Below are 18,097 nucleotides of genomic sequence, written 5' to 3'. Positions count from 1 at the left end.
TAGGAATGTAGGCTCAGTGCCACCGTTAACCAGTGTGCCTGCGTCTTTGCCTACCTGAGACATGTAGGTGATTGTAGAAATTTGAAAGCCAATTTGGAATGTTCCACCGATCCCCAAGACAGTGATAATTTGAAAGAGCCCCCGGTACTGTACCTGCAGAGGTAGAACAAAATCTTAAGCTTGTAGCCACATCAGGCTGTTCTTGGAATGTGTCTTTCATTCTCCAGAAACCTCTCATTTGTTCAAGGGATTTGCAGGTAGGCATGTTCCCCCTGCTTGCCCTGGTGTGAAGTGTATATCCCCCTGTGACTTCCCTACATCCAACTCAGGAAATGCAGCCTTTAGCTATGGAAACCATTACATTTCCCTCCCCTTCTCGATAATTAGTCAACAGAGTAGCAAGCTGAAGGTCATTCCACACTCCCGGGCTAAAATGTGTGAGAGTGATTTTTGGGAGGGAGGTCTTTCCTCTCTGCTATCTGTCCAGGTAGCCTGGACAGTGGCCAGGCTACCTGCAGCTGAGACCTGTGCCCACAGTAGTGACCAGGCCCTCTGTACCCAGACCTTTCCTCCTTGTCTGAGAGAGCAGCTGCTGTGCTAGCTACCCTTCAGGCCCTTGAATAGCGGGCAGTGATCCCTCAACTCAAATTTTGTGGCAAAGCCTCCTGAAATCACCCACAGCAGCTAAAAATTTAAAAAAGAAGTCTGAAATGGGGAAAAAAAACCCAGAGTGGTGTTGCTTGTAGCATTTTTTTCCACTCAGATTCCTGTCAGTGTGGCAGCCCTTGGAAATCCATGGGTTTTTACCTAGATGGAGAGGAGGGAACAGCAAGGAAAGGTTTTGGGACAGAAGTTCCCTTCTGCAATGGTTCTGCTCAAGATGCGCTGTAGGAGGAAAGTGTCATTTCTAGCCCTTGTTATCATCATCAGTTCTGAACTCTTGCCCCACCTGCCTGTCTCAAGCAGCATGGTCATTTTAATCCCTTTGGAGCTTTGAGAACAGGCAACCCACTTTGATTTTTTTTCCTGGTTGATCACAGATTTGAAAATACACAACCAGCACTGCACTTAGGTTTATTCTACAGCAGCCTTTGCAGCAGGACATAGTGAATATGCCGTGACTGAATGAAAAATCGACAGCCTTTCAGAGGTGCCCTGCCATATTCCTCTTTCCTGGATGAGAGGTTAAGTGTGCCCAGCAGGAGCTGAGAGCTCTTTCTCAAAGCGGCTTTGTCCTAATTGGACGTGCCTCACTGATGTGTGAGGCAGCAACTCCGGGTTCAAGACTCAGCCATAGCCAGGATATAAATGCTGCAGGCTCCCACAAACATCCCTGTCAAGATGCCACAGCTGCTGTTGTGGTTTAACCCGGCAGGCAGCTAAACACCACACAGCCGTTTGCTTACTCCCCTCACCCCCCACCCCCCAATGGGATGGGGGAGAGAATTGGAAAAAAAAAGTAAAATTTGTGGGTTGAGATAAAGACAGTTTAATAGGACAGAAAAGGAAGGGAAAATAATAATAATAACAACAACAACAATAATAATAATAATAATAATAATAATAATAATATTGATGATGATGATAAAAGAACATACAAAATAAGTGATGCACAATGCAATTGCTCACCACCCGCTGACCAATGCCCAGCCAGTCTCCGAGCAGCGGTCACCCCCCCCGGCCAACTCCCCCCAGTTTATGTACTGAGCATGATGTCACACGGTATGGAATGTCCCTCTGGCCAGTTTGGGTCAGCTGTCCTGGCTGTGCCCCCTCCCAGCTTCTTGTGCACCTCCAGCCTTCTCGGTTGGTAGAGCATGGGAAGCTGAAAAGTCCTTGACTAGTGTAAGCACTGCTCAGCAACAACTAAAACATCAGCATGTTATCAACATTATTCTCATCCTAAATCCAAAACCCAGCACTGTACCAGCTACTGGGAAGAAAATTACTATCCCTGCCGAAACCAGGACAGCTGCCAACATCCAGTCCTGTTCCCTGCCTTTCAAAACCTCTGCCTGCCATCTCTTGCACTCAATAATTAGTAATATATTTAACAAAACTCTTTTTTCAGCAGGTAAGCAAAACAAATTGTGTTTGGAGGTAAGCAAATATTTTGCAGTAAATGAAAACATTTAAGAAACGTTAACGTATTAATAAAAATATGACAAAGATGGATGGGAGAGCATATGAAGCGCAAACATCTGTAATACTTCACAATGGTGGGCAGAACCACTTCCAAGATGCTTTTAGTGAATAGGAGCCTTGTTGTTTTTACTGAGATACTGATTTTGTTTTCTTTGAAACACTGGTAGCATACAAAAATGTCACAGATGTAAATACCCCACCAGGTACTTACCAGGTCTGATAGGAAGCCGGTCATCTCTGGCTAGGGGCTGGTTGTCCAGTGTGTGATGCGTCTTTGTCATCACAGGCTTCTGTGTCTCTGTCTCCTACCTGCTGGTATGGCAGTGGGCATTTGGCTTCAGGGACCAGAGTTAAATTTTTACTATTACGTCTTCACTCACTTATATTTACTTCGACTGGCCAAAGTTAACACTGCCGGATTAAATATTGCAGGAAATAATTGCATCTAGTCCAGTCCGCAGGGGGAAAGTTTCAAAGCAAAGGAAGTTTGCACGTGGGGTTGTAGTGAGGGCTTTGGAAAGGGAAAGGAGAACAGTTCAGGCAAAAAAACCTAAACAGGTTTTCAGGAACAGTAAAATAATTTACTTCTATGACGCAGACTGAGGAGTACCTCTGCCATAATCTGCACAAAGCAAAAAGCAGGTGGTACAAGGTTTAGGTACTGTTATTTATTATAAAGTAAAGTATGTGGTGTTCTGTTTCAGATTCATTGGTATAGTAAACATCATTTATTAGGTGAAAAATAGGCAAATTTCAACGCCTAATTCTGCTGTTCTGGCTTTATGTATCAGTTAGACTGTACTGAGGAAGGGTATTTCTTGTCTGGTGTTTATGGGGATGTTTGTTGGCCAGGAGTGGTGAAAAGGCAGTAAGAGATGAGGTGGGGGGCAGGTGGGGCAATGGGGTTGTACTGAAGCCCTCAGTAAATGCCCAGGCTCAACCTTGGGACTTGTACTTTCAGTTCATAAAACACAGAATGCAATTATTTACCGGGGGGTTTACTGCAAATACTGCAAGTCTAAAGAAATGAGAAAAAAAACATGTTAATAATAAAACCTTGGTTACTTGTGTAATTCCAACTATTGCCTATATAACTGCATAGCAAATGCTGCTTATTCTGGCTTGCAATAGCATTTAGAATGATTTGGCATTTTTGTAAGTATTTTCTCTTGAACACCAACAGTTGTAACATTTTGATTGTACAAAAATGCAAGTTGCATAGCTATTGACTATTTATTGTTTCAAAATGTTAATGTTTCCTTTTTATTACATAATTTTTCTCAAATTGTATCGAAGTGTAGGGGGGGTATGTCATACGGATTCCTACACTCCTTGAAAATAATTACTGAGTATCTCAAAGAGCAGCAAATTCCACTAGCTTGCAGTGAAATTTCTCTTACGTTTTTGGGCATTTCTGGTGATTCTGAGCTGCACATGACTGTATAGCACGGTACTGTTTCACCTTATCAGCAATTTTAGGAGGATTTTATCCTAGGAGTTTACCTCTTGTTTTTTGTCAACCCAATGGAATTGACTGTTCCTGTTAAAAATTTCATGTATATCCTAGAAAAAGCTCTTTTACACTATGAAAGTTGCACATGGTTTCATGTTTAAGGAATGATTACAGAGTTAAGGAGATCTTTTAATTTGTTCTATATAGAGCTGTAGGAAATGCTTGCTGTGAAGTGGGCAAACACATGAAACTCACTTCCATGAGGTGTGTCATATAAATTTGCCTAAAGAGCAACTGTCAGGACAGATGGTGCCAAGGCCATGAAAGCGTAGCCCTTCCACAGCAGCGTCTTCCTGCCAAACTGCCCAATGGTAAAGGTTTGGAAGGGCAGGAAAAGCCCTCACTTCACTGTAAGCACAGCTAAAGCCTGAGTAACACCCTGATACAGTGCCCCTTACACAAAGCAGAGTGGGAAGGAACACACAGAGACTAACCCCTAATGATACATATGGAATAAGGCTTTCTTCAAACCCAGGTGTGCACAGCACCTGAAAAGTGCAGAAATAGACTTAGAAAACACAATGGAAAAGAAAACTTGCATTGGAAACAATGGACTGCATGTGTGATATTGCCTCTAATGTCAGGACTGGTAAGCAAGCAAATAGGGTACATTTCCACCAGTGACCTGTCCTTTTTGCTGATTGTTGAGAAAATACTTCTTTTCAAGAATGGGTTAGAAATAGAAAGTGTCTCTTTAAAAGCTTTTCACATGCTTTTAACAGAAAGAAACTGCTATCATTTTAGTTTCATCATCTGATGCAAGTCAGCCGTGGTCCAGAAAAACAAGAGATACACTTATCATCATCATTTAGTGTTGGACCTACAGAAGTGAAAATAGAGGTGTTAATGATGGGTGAATTTCCTGAGGAAAATGAAGGAATTCACATGAAACTTTTTCTTTTCTCTTTTCACTATTGGTACAGCTATTCTAGCCCCACTATATCCAGGCAGGCCCAAGAAAAGAGACAAAAATATGGAATGAGAAGACTCTAGCAGGCAGTATCTCAAAGAGGCTGTGCTCTGCCTCCTAGCCAGTTTTATTAGCTCTCCTGACAACAACAACAGCAACAGCTACCAAAGCCATAATATTTACAGAACATAACCTCCTTTGAACAGATGCAAGCATAACCCTGACACACTAACGGTGATGCCGCTACTTGTATTCAGTTCTGTTGGATGCCAGCTGCAGCCTCCTAACAGTGATTTTGGCCCTGATGCATGGGCCTGTACTGAAATAAGTAAAGCTGGGTGGCACCTAAATTTCCAACTTCTTCTTGAAGGTATCTGTCACAACAGTGACACTGAAGCAGTAGTACAAAGATGAGAAAGCTAAAAGAAAAAAGCCTAGCTTACTTGTTTTATCTCTCCTTTTGAGTAAAAGATAGGGAGGGTGAGTAGTCAAAATAATTTGAGATGTTGCTTGCAGAAGTATGAGAAAGAGAGGCCTTAGCATGGAGTTAAAACAACATGCAAACATTAATATTTGCGTGTTAATCATATACTGTCTGGTTTATCAGTAACTGCAAGAGATGCAGCAACAGTAAGCATTTGGGAGAACAGACCTGCTGAGGTTTGGCACATTGGATTTGTGCAGACTGGGAGGATGAATGCTTGAGATGGAAAGGTTCCTTAAGCCAGGAAGTAGTGAAGGTGCCCAGCAAGACTACCCGTGAAGGATTGACTGACTTCTTGCAGGAGACAGTGGAGCTATATCAGAGTAAGCATGGCTGGACTTCGTAAGAAAGGGACAGAGGGATCCAAGGCTTATGCTTTTAAACCTGACATGGTGCTGTGTGACAGGGATGAACAGTCCCTCTGCAATGTTCCAGCTGTGCTTCTGCTGAGACCGGTTCCTGCAAAAGGACCAGCAAAGACAAAGTGACACTGGCCAAGATTACAACAGAAAATTCTCTCTTCTGTATGTGCAGAAAGGTTGGGACTCCTGAAAAGAAGATATGCAGAAGAGGAAGAGGAGAGTAAAATCAGAGAGAAGGAACTGACAAATGAAAGTAGAAGTTACCACAGCAGAATACACTATTGATCTGGTACACTGCCAATAGTGAACGCTGATCCTAACATGTATTTTTCCATATGTCGATTTAGTTAGCTACTCCATGGCTTTAATGTCTGTTGAGTGCAGTTCAGAAGTACTACCACTTGCAATTGTACCACATTGTGAAATCTGTGCAAACTGGGAAAAGAACAGCATGAAAGAAGATAAATGTTATATCTGTGTTCCGTTTGGTCTCATGCTGTTCTTATTTTCGAACAGGCTACTCAGGCATTAGAAATTCCCCTTTACAACATTGTTAGGGAAGCTGCAAGCTGTATAGAAGCACTGCCACAGAGGGGATGGGGGAAGAGGGCATGGTGGCAAAAAGAAGCATAAGATTTCATCCTGGATGCAGGCAGCACGTTATTAGTCTTTTTGGAATCAATGAGGTGTGGGGGCACAGGAGCTGTTGTGGGCAGGGTAACATACACAAGCCCGTCTGCCCCCAGCGTTATTGCAGAATAAATGTCCATAATTCAAAATTTCTCTTCTTAAACAGCATGATGCATTTATATAGCACTTTGCCAGCTCAGTGAAGCTCTCTCTTTTTCTGTTAGGTAGATAGATAGTGCATGCCAGTTTTCCAAATAAAGAGTGGTAGATGGATGGGCAAAAACATCCAAAGCCAAATCAGCACCCAGTTGATGGCCAGGAGTAAATCTCATGACTGCTTGACTCTCACCCAGATACTACTTCTTTTATAGTGTCTGCAAGCTTAAACTGCAGAATTTTCTTATCGACATCTAAGGGTTGTTTTAGTGGGTGGAGAGGGGAAGATACCCAACTGCATTAATGCCAGAGAATTGCAGAGTTATGATCACAATAATCAAAATGCACAGCTGCCAGTGCAGAGTTTGGTCTTCCATCACTTCCAGCACACTCAGGATTTTGATGTTTTCCATCGCTGCCTTTTGTTTTTGTAGGTCGTCCTCTTCTGCCTGGTGCTCTCCCTCACCCCACAGTTTCTTCATAGCTGTGCAGAACGAAGAGGAAAGCTTGATACAACTGTACTGTTCATGCATCATAATATTTGTACATGCAGATTTATTTAGACTATTAATTAGTTATTCCCCTACATCCCCTACATTGCCCAGACATCATGATGTTAACAAGCATGGTATGAGAACACCAGTGGCATATGTTTATATCCTGTATTCACAGTCTTGCAGAAAATAAGATCCTATCTCATAGTTGTTAGTATATAAACCTTAATTAACACTATACAGTTGTCAAAACATCAATATAGTCTCTGATCTCTCTCTTTCTCTGCCTGATCACATGACTCTTGCTACAGCACTTTGGAAGTGCCTTCCTTGATCCTGAACAGAGAAACTGTGGTCACAATCACTGGCAGCTCTTTGCACTGATAATGTAGCATATTGACTCATTAAAGGGCTTTGTGTTTGTATGCATGTGTGTCTTCATGTAGAATTACAAAGACATGCTGTATCTGGACAGATTTGTTGGAAAGAATTTGTAGTAAATTGATGAGGTAATTTATGCAGTTTGCTGACAAGATGAGATAGCTCCCAGTAGGCTGTCTGCTATTTCAGTTAGATGGTTGTGGTACCCAAATTACCTAATTTAAAATTACCTTACATGATACCTTTTGAAAATTTTGACTGTCTTTGTTAATGTCTGTTAAGTGGAGAGACTGATGTGTTTGTTACCTGGGCAGGCCCACTCAAAGGCAGCTACAGTCTAGATCTTATTCTTTTCTGCTGCAGAGAAGGGAGGGTGGAAAGAGCTGGGAATGGAAAGTCGATGGAAACAATCTGCAACTTATTTTGGGAAGCATCCTTTACATTTTGACCCCACTACCAATGACTTCTGAAGATGCTGTATCTGCTTAAAGCTTTTCTTACCATGGCTGAGTAGTTAATCATAGAGATTTAAAAGCCAATTGTGAGGGATCCACCAATTCCCGACACAAAGAGCATTACAAACAACCACTGGTACTGAATGTGCAAGGAATAGTACAAGCTCATCACAAAAGAAACTGGTGATATCATAGTCCCTGCATTTCTAGGATATCATCTTGTTTCATGATGCTTAAATAATCTTAGGAGGACATGCAAAGCACCAATGCAAAAAAGATCAGCCAGATAAAAGTTCTGGATTATCAGTTTTCTCACTCTTCTTCACATTAATTAATTAACCAATCCACAAAAGCTTTATTTTCAAATGAAATTTCATATCACTATCAGGCTACTAGCTAGGAAAGCTTAACAGTATCACAGTTATACATGGGAAGGTGTGGGAGCAGGTGAAAACTGTATGGAAATGTCTCACCTTTTCAGTACTAGAGGACTTTTTAACCTGTTTTAAAAAGTCAGTTTCTCCACCCAGCTGGAATTTCCTTCAAAGTTTCCATGATGATTTAGTCCAGAAATTTCATTCTGTGTCTTTTGATTTTTTTTATTTTAAATGTTAGCTCTAATTTTTACAGTAACAAAATTAGAAGGATTATTTAAAGAGCATCCACTGTCCACCCTATTATTTTGAAAATAGTTTGGTACATATGTATTGTATTTTCTTTAGGAATAGTAATTGCAACAGATAGATAACCTCTCAATTCTTCTGACAGCTTAATATTAACAGCTGATACAGCCAGCTGCAGTACTCACCGCTTCTGAAAGGAGGTTTTCCGTCCTGTGTCGAGAGGGTGGCTGATCCCAGGCAGACAGAACTCTGTTAGACTGAGGAAGTGTTTTCTGTCATGCCTTTTCTGCACCTTTTGCTGAAGTAATCATCTGACTCTGAGACTGAGGTTAATGTTTATTTCGTATGATTTCTGTTGACTGATGTTTTTTGCAGCAATTGGACAGCACTTAGAATGGATGGATTAAATATGTCAATGACTCAACAGGAGAGGTCCCTCTGAATGGGAACATTTTGTAGCATGAGTGCTCCCTGTTTCGATACCCGGAGTGAAATCAGTTCGAATACAAAATCTGACCCAGGTTTCAGCTGCTGGAACACACACTGGCGCTTTACTATCAGAGCTTCTTCTGTGGCTATTCCTTTAGAAGTAGCAAGCACATTATCTGAAATTTTTAAATAGAAAACTCCCTAAAACTCAACACTGATTCAGTGCTCCAGCACAATGATAGACAATGTGAATGGTTAAACTGCAGAAAGATAGGACTTAATGGTCCTACTAAACAGGAGGCATGGTATACCATTTGTAACTGTGACAGAAAATGGAAAAATAATTGATCGTCCTATACGAAGGTACAAGAGTTTCGGGAGGGAAGTGATTAAATGCTGCAGTGGTCAGCAGCATTAACAACTCCTGAATAGTAGCAGTACATGGGCGCTGTGGAGCATAGCAGTGGTAAAGTGTAGTATTGTATGCTAATGTGCACTAGTAGAGTGCAATGTGTCCTAGGCCAGTACACAGCTAGCAGACATTTACTATCACAGCTTCTGCTTTTTTTGGAGCAGTTAATTATTTATAAAATGGGCTGAATTTTCAAAGTGCCTACTCTCTCAGTACTCTCTCAAAGTGTCCTACTCCCTGTCTCACTCCAGGGCTCTGGTCCTCTAGCTCTCAGCACTGCCTATATGTTTGTTAACCCTCGTGCCACCCATGAGGTACCCAGAATAAGGCTGAGGGTATTACTTACACTACAAAACTTGCTCCAGATTTTGTTACAGCTGATATGCATGGAGGCTGCAGTCAGTTTGCTCCAGAGGATGCAGGTGAGAGTTCTTCTGTACTAATTGCCCGGGGACCGGAGCTGATCCCTGACAGTCATTATAGAGACAATCAGGACATACAGTTACTTGATGTCAGCTCAAGAAAATAGAACAAAATTGAGTTCTCTTTGTTATTCTCTCTGGCATTTGTTCATGTGCAGTGTTCATGATCAATACTAGGTCCTTTACAGTGTGATATCATAAAGAGATGACATGAAAATTGTTTGCAAGAAGTATGTTTATGTTTCATCTTCTCTTCATCCTGCTCTTAATCCTGAGCAGAGCTTTCTTACAAAGTAACAAACATAGACACAAATCCTGCTTCTTTAAAATTATAGCAAAGGAGAAAGACTTGAAATAAAATCAATGTGTTATGCCTGAAAATGTTTTCCATGTGACAGTTCTGAGAAGTGTCTGTAGTTACTAATGTCTTCCTGCTACAGAGCTGTTCTAGGAAGGAGCCATTGTCTCTCACCATGAAAAGCAAAGATGAATATAAAATAGAGCTACTTGGATTAATGACAATCTATCTGTGGATTACTTTTTGGATTACATTTTATTGAGAAAAGTCCATGTCAAGGTTTAGCTTTCAGTTTGATTTTGAGACAGGGCTTTTTGTCAGTGGAAGTTGCTTATGGTGGCCTATCAGAGCTTGGTGCAGAATGTCTTTTCTTCGGTAGCATTCTTCTCCACAGTCTGATGACGTTTCTTCTTAAATCGGCGTGTTTTGAATTCTTCTGTGATTTCGGAGGTTGACTTCCCTTTTGTTTCTGGGAGGAACAGGTAGATGAGAACCGCTGAAATGACCAGGACAGCAATAAAGATGAGGAAGCAAAAAGGACCAAGAAGCATCTGGAGATAAAAATAGAATAAGATGAGTGATTTCCCTGACAACACTTGTTCCTATAGATGCTTGAAAATTGTTGATTTGTCCCTGTGAAATGAGAAATAAGTTGATTTTACAGAAGGAATATTTATTTAACTTTTCAATCTATTCTTGAGGCAGCAGAGGATGTCTGAATTCTGGGGAAGTGTTTTACAAATGACCTCCATATGCCAGTAGCAATAAGGGGTTCTCAGCTTTGATCATCTACAAGGCATTTCATCCTACTCCCTGTCCAGACCAGCCTAGAAAACCAGTTTAAATTGATGGAGTCAAAGAGAAGATTTGAATTAAATTACATACGACAGCAAAGGGGAAAATCATTCCAGTGAAAGTGAGGCCTAGCCAAATGACGATTCCACCAATTACAAAAGCGGAGGACCTTGTTGAGAGGGTGAAGATTTCATTCATGACAGATGCGACAGCTCCAGCTGAGGAAAAACCATAAAAAAGCAATGAAAACATTGTTGTAGTTAACCATATTCCTCAAAGTGAGTGAACTGATGTCACTGGTAAGTCAGGCTACCATGAGATCATCTAAATTTGGGCAGCACAGCCATCTCTGTCTGAATTCCCCTACAGACTTCCCTTACAGTCCATGGAGAGAGATGGACACCCCTGAAGTGCAGTTTCTATCCGCCTAAGATGTATAAAATACGGACATGAATGGCCCTAATGGCCTATTTCTCTCGATTGCCCATAGAAGACACCTTGGTTCTGCTACTGTGGGAATTCTGTTAGGTTTTCAAGACATTCATGGTCCTCATGTACAGCCCTTACAATAATAAAGGCTGCCATTTGAATTTGGAGACTGTAATAACTAAAAGTAGTGTTTAGTCAAGGAACATTCAGAATAAATATTGGTCTTGGGTGAGTGAGGACCTAATAGAGAGCTGTAAGTTTGGTTCTGGCATTACTGATGTAGGTGATTCAGAGTGACGTTAAGAGAGGATGAGAAAGGACAGAGCAATGCTAGGAGACAGACTATGCCTGCTATCAGGTATCATTCTTTAATAGAGTAGGATTTTACAGGTGAGTTGAGAAAACTGATATTTTAGAAAAAGCTACCTCTGCCCTTAGGCAAAGACAGAGTTGGACCTGTTGAGCCTGTATGCACTGAACAGCATTCACACCTTCCAAAACAAGTCTTAGTGAATTTATTAACAAGTATTTTTTTGGCTTGAACCTGTAACGCAGTGAGAGGAAACAGGGTCCTGATTCATCAGGGTCTGAATAATTTCAAACAATTTGTTAAAGAAATTGTTTCTTGGGTCATTAATTAATCAAAAATTGGGACTTCCCCAATTTCATTCCAAACTAAGCTGTTGATTTTCAAAGATATATTCACACAGTCTAGTTCTACTTCCATACATCCATGGCCTGTGCTTGTCCATATGGCCCAAGGTTTCCTGTTGTTGCTTTTATTGTTGTACTCACCTGGTCCTATTCCATAGGCAATGATGAATAAAAAGATGAGAATAACACTGCCATAACGCATCCAGAGAAACTGATCCTAGACAAAGGCGAAAGGAGGGAAAAGAATGAAAATTAATTTTATAGCTGTAGCACGGCTGATCCAAACATATAGGAGAAGCAATATTTATGAAAAAGCCCACGATGCTGGGCTTTGTAGTAGGTGCTCACTAGAACTACTTATCTCTCTGTACTGAATACAGTGGAAGGCCAAAAGTAGCCTGCAGTGTCATATCTACAGAGGTGAGCTGAACTGCACCCTGGTCTGAAAAACAGGTCACAAATTCCAGCTAATTATAGCATGGGGAAAATTGTTACTGATTTAACCTAATTACCTTATTGAATTAGACAACTTCAGAGAAATGTTTAAATCTCTTGTGAACCAGAAGATATCTGTGAAACAGAAAGAAGCTGAAAGTTTATGGGCTTAGACCAAGATTGCAATGCAGTGGGAAACACTAGCCATGACACTGGGTTCCTCGCTACTTTCCACCATCCCGACTGGAAGTAGCTAGAGAGCTGCACTATGTAGCTGAATCACTTGTATCAAGGGTGGAAACTGGTGATTGTTGGAAGGATCAGTATACACTGCTTCTGATGTAGGAGGCATGGGATGGCAAATGGGAAAGGTGACAGCAGGGATGCTCATCTAAGGATTTAAAGGACAGTGGAACAAGACACAGGTGAGGTTTGGAGACGTCACAGGCAGAGAGCTGGAGGACACTGGTTTTACAAAATGTTTTTCACTGACTGTTTGAAAGCCTGATTAAAAAAGATGAACTACAAGGCAGGACAAAAAAAGCCTTGCAGAGGGGCTATGAGTTTGTATTCAGAAGGTATTCTGACGTACTATTTTGGACCTGAAAGCTAAGGCTGACTATCTGCCGTCCTGCACAAAGAATTCTGATGCAGGTCCACCCCCAGAGAGACATTTGCTTACGCTCAGTAGAAGGCTTGTTTCAAGCAACACCAGTATCAGTGCCATCAGCAAATAACCACCCCACAGCAGTATCCGGCGTCCAAAATGATCGATAATGGAGCTCTGAAGAGTAGAAAAAAATTGCGTATCACTGCATGCATGGCAAAATCCAGCGGTCAGCTGTCCAACAAATCAAGCATTCTTCTTGAGTTCTTTTTACTTTAGAGAATACAAATCTTATTGGTACCAAGTTTGGTATTTTATTGAGTTCCTTCTAGCCTCTCTAATGCTATGAATTACCATTGCTGCCCAGCATTGCAGATACTTTTTCATAAACACTGTAACCAATGGAAACATGCTATGATTCCATTTGAATATATATTTATACACAAATATATGGAAATAAGTATACATATTTATCTTTGAATGACATTTCATTTATATCTGTATGAATAAAAGAGGGATTTTTATAAGAAATTACGGAGAATGAAGATGGGAAGAAAGATGTAAAAGGTGGGACAAAATCTGGAGGGGATGGTAACAATCACTTTACAGATTTATGCAGTGCCACATAAAAATTCTTTAGTTCACAAAGAGAAGATTAACTTTCTTTAAGGAAGAATAGACTCAACTCACATGTACTTTAACTCTTAAAGCCCCAGAAAGATCTGACTTACACAGAAGATGATAGAGATGAGCTCAGAGATCGCAACTCCTAGAGATACATATGGGATTATGCTTTCCTGCAGGCTGGCTGTCTGAAAAATTTCCGAGGTGTAAAAGGTGATCTGGGAAATAAGAAACATTTTTAAAATTAAGCATAGTCAATAGGTGTGATATGTGCTTATCCAGCATCACTTTGAACTAGATTTGTCATCACTGCAAAAGCAACAGTACATTATTGGGGTTTAGTGGAGGTGACATACCTGCTTGAGATGTGAAAAATCAAAAGGTTAATGGAGATGAAGAAAAGGGATTTGAAAGCCCAGAAGAAAAAGGAGTTGAAAGGAGCATACTGCCTGTAAGACATGGGAAAAAGATGTTGTTTTGGCAAAGAGGAAGAGGAAAGGGACAAGACAGGGAGTGACGAAAAAGAAAAGCAGATCTCAGTCATAGCAGACCATACATAATCATACAAACAGTTGATTCTGTCTCCCTTTTCCAATTGCTAAGCAGAAGCTGCTCATCTGCAAGGTCCCTGATGGACTGCGCACCGTTTCCCTGTCAGCAGAATGCAGAGGTGCCTTCTCTGCCCACATTGCTGGGAACTGTAATGAACAAGCTCCAACAGAGTGCACAGGCACTTGCTTAAGCAAGGTTTATGGAGAGAGACCCATAGGCAAGTGATAAAAATGACATCCAGGGGAATGATTATTAGCTTGGGCAGTATTGGGCTCAGCCACTTTGTATGCAGAAACAACTGGAAGGAAATGGCTTAATAGATAAGTATCCATTATCAAATGGAATGAAAGTTGGATGGCAATAGCTGGTCATCTGCCACTGCAGAAGTCAAAGAAAGTGGTGATGGAAGTCTAGATAAATGGATCTCTGGGTTGTAGCAAGCCTTAGGGTATTTATAACCCTTTCTCCTACAGTCTTTGGTAATACCACCAGGGGAATGAAAGCAACAGTGCCCTTGCAGAAACTTTCGCTGAGCTGAATCTCTTGTATTCCCATCCCAGAAGTTCCCTTAAAGGTATGAAGAATACTAGTAATGATACCATAGAGCTTCACAGGCAGTGGGCTCTGTGTGAGAAGGAATAAAGTAGATCCAGAGGAAAGAGTCAAGTTGGAATTGTGGTGCTTTGGTTACTTAACAGTAGATCTAAGCATGGAAATAGGGTATACTCAACTGCACTCAGGCCACAGAGCTGTAGGCTCAGTAAAAGGAGGAGCATGGTACTCAGCTGCGGATATACAGATGGTTCTTTCAGCACCTCTAGGACATTCATGATTTTAGTGCCTTTTGTTACAGCCTTTTCCTTCATCATGTCATCAAACTCTGTGTGATAATTCCCTTCTCCCCAGAGTTGCTTCATGGCTACAGAAAAGACAGAAGGAAGCATACTCCTCCATCATCTGCCACTCAGTTCTGTGTTTTTCAACTTTTAATGACATTTGCAACATATGCAGTTCCATGCAGTTCCATGCAACATATGCAGTTCCATGCAACTCCATGCAAGTCCATGCTTTGATTCATCAGTCACTGCGCAAAGAACTAGAACATGGCTTACTGGAACATGCTGAAACTGCCCTGGAAAATGGCTTTCAACTTGCTGTAGGGGTAGATCTTAAATATTTCTGATGACTCCTTTTAGTCTGGAATAATATAATTCAATGCTACGATCTTTACAAGATCTTTAATCATGTAATTATCAAGAAATCTGTAGCTGGCTAATGGAAAAGCCAATTCCCTGTATTAGGTTCAATTTCCCAAGAGTTCTGGTTAACAAATTAAGGATGTAAAGTTTTATTTTACCTTTCAAGCAACCAGCCTTGTCTCCTTTTTGCAGCAAGAGATAGGGAGGGGACTCAGGAAAGAATGGCAAAAAGAGCAGTTGAATCAATGCCACCAACCCAGAGAAGGACAGTAGCACATTCCACATGTCTTCAGTTCCTAAAAGATCTCTATGAAAGCACGTTAGAGTGTATTTATAGTCCAGTACAATTACAGTCTATAACTAGTTTGATATTTTCTAGATCCTAGACTAGCTAAAGAGACACAGTATACATACAAGACCTTGAAAAGATAAATTGAAATAGAAGATGTTCAGGCTAGGGAAAGGAAAATAGACCAATACTTTATTTCTACTGCAAGACCGAGATTTTTCTTGTAATTTGAATATTTTCTAAAGATTAGTGGAGTTTGAAAACTCCCACAACAGCTCTCTGAACCAATACTGCAATTCTGCATGTTACCAAGAAATTAGCAGAGATTTCAGATCTCAAAAGTTCACTAAAAGTGTTTACATTCAATCTTTTCTTACTAACTTCAGCGGAGAGACCATGCCTCCAGAGATGGATTCATACTTTCTCAAGAGAAGGGCCTTTCTCTCCTCAGTGAATGACAAAGGAACCTCAGTAACTGATATGGGGTAGATGCTTCCTTTTTGACAGCTGTAGTTAAGCAAAGTAAAACCCCACCCTTGGTGTATGTCTGTTTCTAGGACTGGGAGAACAACACTTTCCTGCCATACAGAAGACAAATAAATAGAAAATAGGATGAGAAGGAGTAGAACAAGTACCGTAATCCAAGAATTCTTGCTACAGCTTTTCCTAGTGCAAGAAACACAGAGGATGTCACATTTACAAATCCACGCAACTTCTTAGGTGAGATCTCTCCAGCATACTGAACGTGGGCATTCATATGTATTCCTAAAGTGAAGGAGAAACAAGAGAGTTAAAGCTATAGAAAGCAAGAGAGAGGGTCCCTTTTCATTTCACCTTCAGCCAAAGGTAGCTCTCTCCTCTGTCTTCTGAACTCTTTGCTATGTATCCTCCACAATAATAGGCTGAAAATACACCTTTTACTTTAAGCAAGATGTTTAGCTAATCCATCAGATCTCTCTCTCAACAAGACTTCTTGAAGGCAAAGGACAGCTCATCTTACCTTTTCCCAATCTGTTCCTTGTTCCACTGGGGTTACTGTGCATGCCCAGGTACTCCCAGCAGGAAGATTTCTGTATCCACCCCAAAGAAGTCACATTAACATGGAGTAGTGGGGAGTCCTACCAGCACCAATGCCCTCGAGGAAGCGCCCAATCAGGATCATCTCAAAGGATTTGGCTCTCCTACTGAAGCCAGTATGCAGCGTGGCTACTATTAGGACCACATCATTGAACAGCAGACATTTCTTCCTGCAACAGCAAACAACATGGGCATGTTCCTTGTTTTACTTTTTCATCTTTAACTAATGTCTGCCCGATCTCTGAATTTTCAGACCAAGCCATGGCCATGTTTAAATCCACCGCTTATAGGACAACCATATCTGATCATGAAAAGGCATGATGTCTTCGCAGGGGAGTGGAAAGGGAGAAGCTAGATTCCTCTTTTCCATGTTAACACTATGTGAGCACAACATGAGGCTGAAGGAAATTGCTGCAGGATAAATACTGATAAGGAATGGTCTTTTTCACTTTTTTCCTGTCGGCGAGGCTCCCATCTCAAACACTGCACGTGTCCCCAGAACAGGGAAAATCCAGCTTCACTGAGAACTTGCTTCACTGCCCACGTCAAGCTAAAGAGTTCTGGCTTTGTCCTTTATGGCCACCCTCAAAGAGAGGGTTCTGAATGTAGCCTGAGAGACTTCTGCTTATCTTTGATGAAACTCTGATTATTCTTACAGAGGAATGAACCTCCACAATCTTTTTAAAGGCTGTGATCAATTAAAAAAAAAAAAAGAAAGAAAAAAAAGCTTTTGCCTGCTAAATATCTATCCCCTTCTGCACTACTGCAGTGTTGTTGGGCTCCCTAGGGCATTATTGCCCAATAAAGAAATTTCAGAGATTTATTTTTTACTAAAATTTTAGCAAAAATGCAGGAATTGTATGGCACCAAAAACTGTGACAAGGGAATCAGAAATAGTTGCATATTCTTGTCTCTGTAATATACCTAGGTGTAGTTATACATGCTGAGTATACTCTGCACCAGGAGGGGGCAGTGAGAATTCTGACATCCATTGTATTAGGTGAGTAATATTTAATTGCTTCCCTTGTTGCAGCCCTGATTAGCAAGCTGTTGGGGAATATACTTACTTTCCATATTTTGCAGTCAGGTACCCACTACACAGGCACCCTATCATTCCACCTACACAGTACATAGACACGATGAAGGACCACAATAATGTGAGTGTCTCCTGATGCAGCACAGAACCGTATCGTTCCAGCCAGGTTTCGTTGATAAACTTCTGAATGTACTGGGACAGAAAAAGAGATTTTCATTCCACTGAGGCACTAAACACAATAGTTCTTCATTATGTTTACAACTTAAAAAAATTAGATTAATAGTCATTATTAAAAGCATGGCTATGGAACACTTGTTTGCAAATTAGGATTGATATTTCCTCTCATACAGACTAATAGTGTAATCTTTCAAAAATTAGTTCTACTCTTTAGTCTGTTGAATCCTGGCTCTCCTACACCAAAATATTGGGACCTTTTCTTGATTCTTGTGAAGCGCAAATGTTCTTGAGTGCCAGCAGAGGATAGAAAGAGAAAAGGGCTGAACTGAAGGTTGAGACTCAATCAGATAGTTTTTAACCTTCTTCTCCATGGCATAATCTTTAAGGAGGGTGCTTCAATATGTTGTTTCCACATATTGTTCATTTTTCATTTTAGAGATGTTAGAGAGGTTTTATAAAAGAAAAAAAAAATAGTGTAAGGAGCCACTGAAACATCCATTGTCCCTCCA

The 18,097-nt window shown here is 40.9% G+C and overlaps 2 protein-coding genes across 2 annotated transcripts in view; both read right to left on the bottom strand.

Annotated features, from left to right (window-relative positions):
• LOC103922603 (solute carrier family 2, facilitated glucose transporter member 11-like) overlaps window positions 1-2,380 on the bottom strand; it is a 10,743-nt gene extending 8,363 nt beyond the window's left edge. Inside the window, exons 1-2 of the mRNA XM_009330760.1 lie at window positions 2,357-2,380; window positions 55-153 (exon numbers count right to left, since the gene is read on the bottom strand). Coding sequence (XP_009329035.1) covers window positions 55-153; window positions 2,357-2,380 — 123 coding nt within the window. The remainder of the gene's footprint in view (window positions 1-54; window positions 154-2,356) is intronic.
• Window positions 2,381-10,058: 7,678 nt separating this feature from the next.
• The window catches only part of LOC103922604 (solute carrier family 2, facilitated glucose transporter member 11-like), a 9,150-nt gene continuing 1,111 nt past the window's right edge, over window positions 10,059-18,097 (bottom strand). Inside the window, exons 3-12 of the mRNA XM_009330761.1 lie at window positions 17,443-17,603; window positions 16,421-16,545; window positions 15,934-16,063; window positions 15,168-15,316; window positions 14,542-14,729; window positions 13,366-13,476; window positions 12,710-12,811; window positions 11,734-11,809; window positions 10,600-10,727; window positions 10,059-10,265 (exon numbers count right to left, since the gene is read on the bottom strand). Of these exons, the coding sequence (XP_009329036.1) occupies window positions 10,059-10,265; window positions 10,600-10,727; window positions 11,734-11,809; window positions 12,710-12,811; window positions 13,366-13,476; window positions 14,542-14,729; window positions 15,168-15,316; window positions 15,934-16,063; window positions 16,421-16,545; window positions 17,443-17,603 (1,377 nt within the window). The remainder of the gene's footprint in view (window positions 10,266-10,599; window positions 10,728-11,733; window positions 11,810-12,709; window positions 12,812-13,365; window positions 13,477-14,541; window positions 14,730-15,167; window positions 15,317-15,933; window positions 16,064-16,420; window positions 16,546-17,442; window positions 17,604-18,097) is intronic.

This window comes from Pygoscelis adeliae, unplaced genomic scaffold (genome assembly GCF_000699105.1).
Source record: "Pygoscelis adeliae isolate BGI_AS28 unplaced genomic scaffold, ASM69910v1 Scaffold358, whole genome shotgun sequence".
In the NCBI taxonomy this organism is placed as follows: domain Eukaryota; kingdom Metazoa; phylum Chordata; class Aves; order Sphenisciformes; family Spheniscidae; genus Pygoscelis; species Pygoscelis adeliae.
This window is presented reverse-complemented; position numbering and strand designations above follow the sequence as displayed.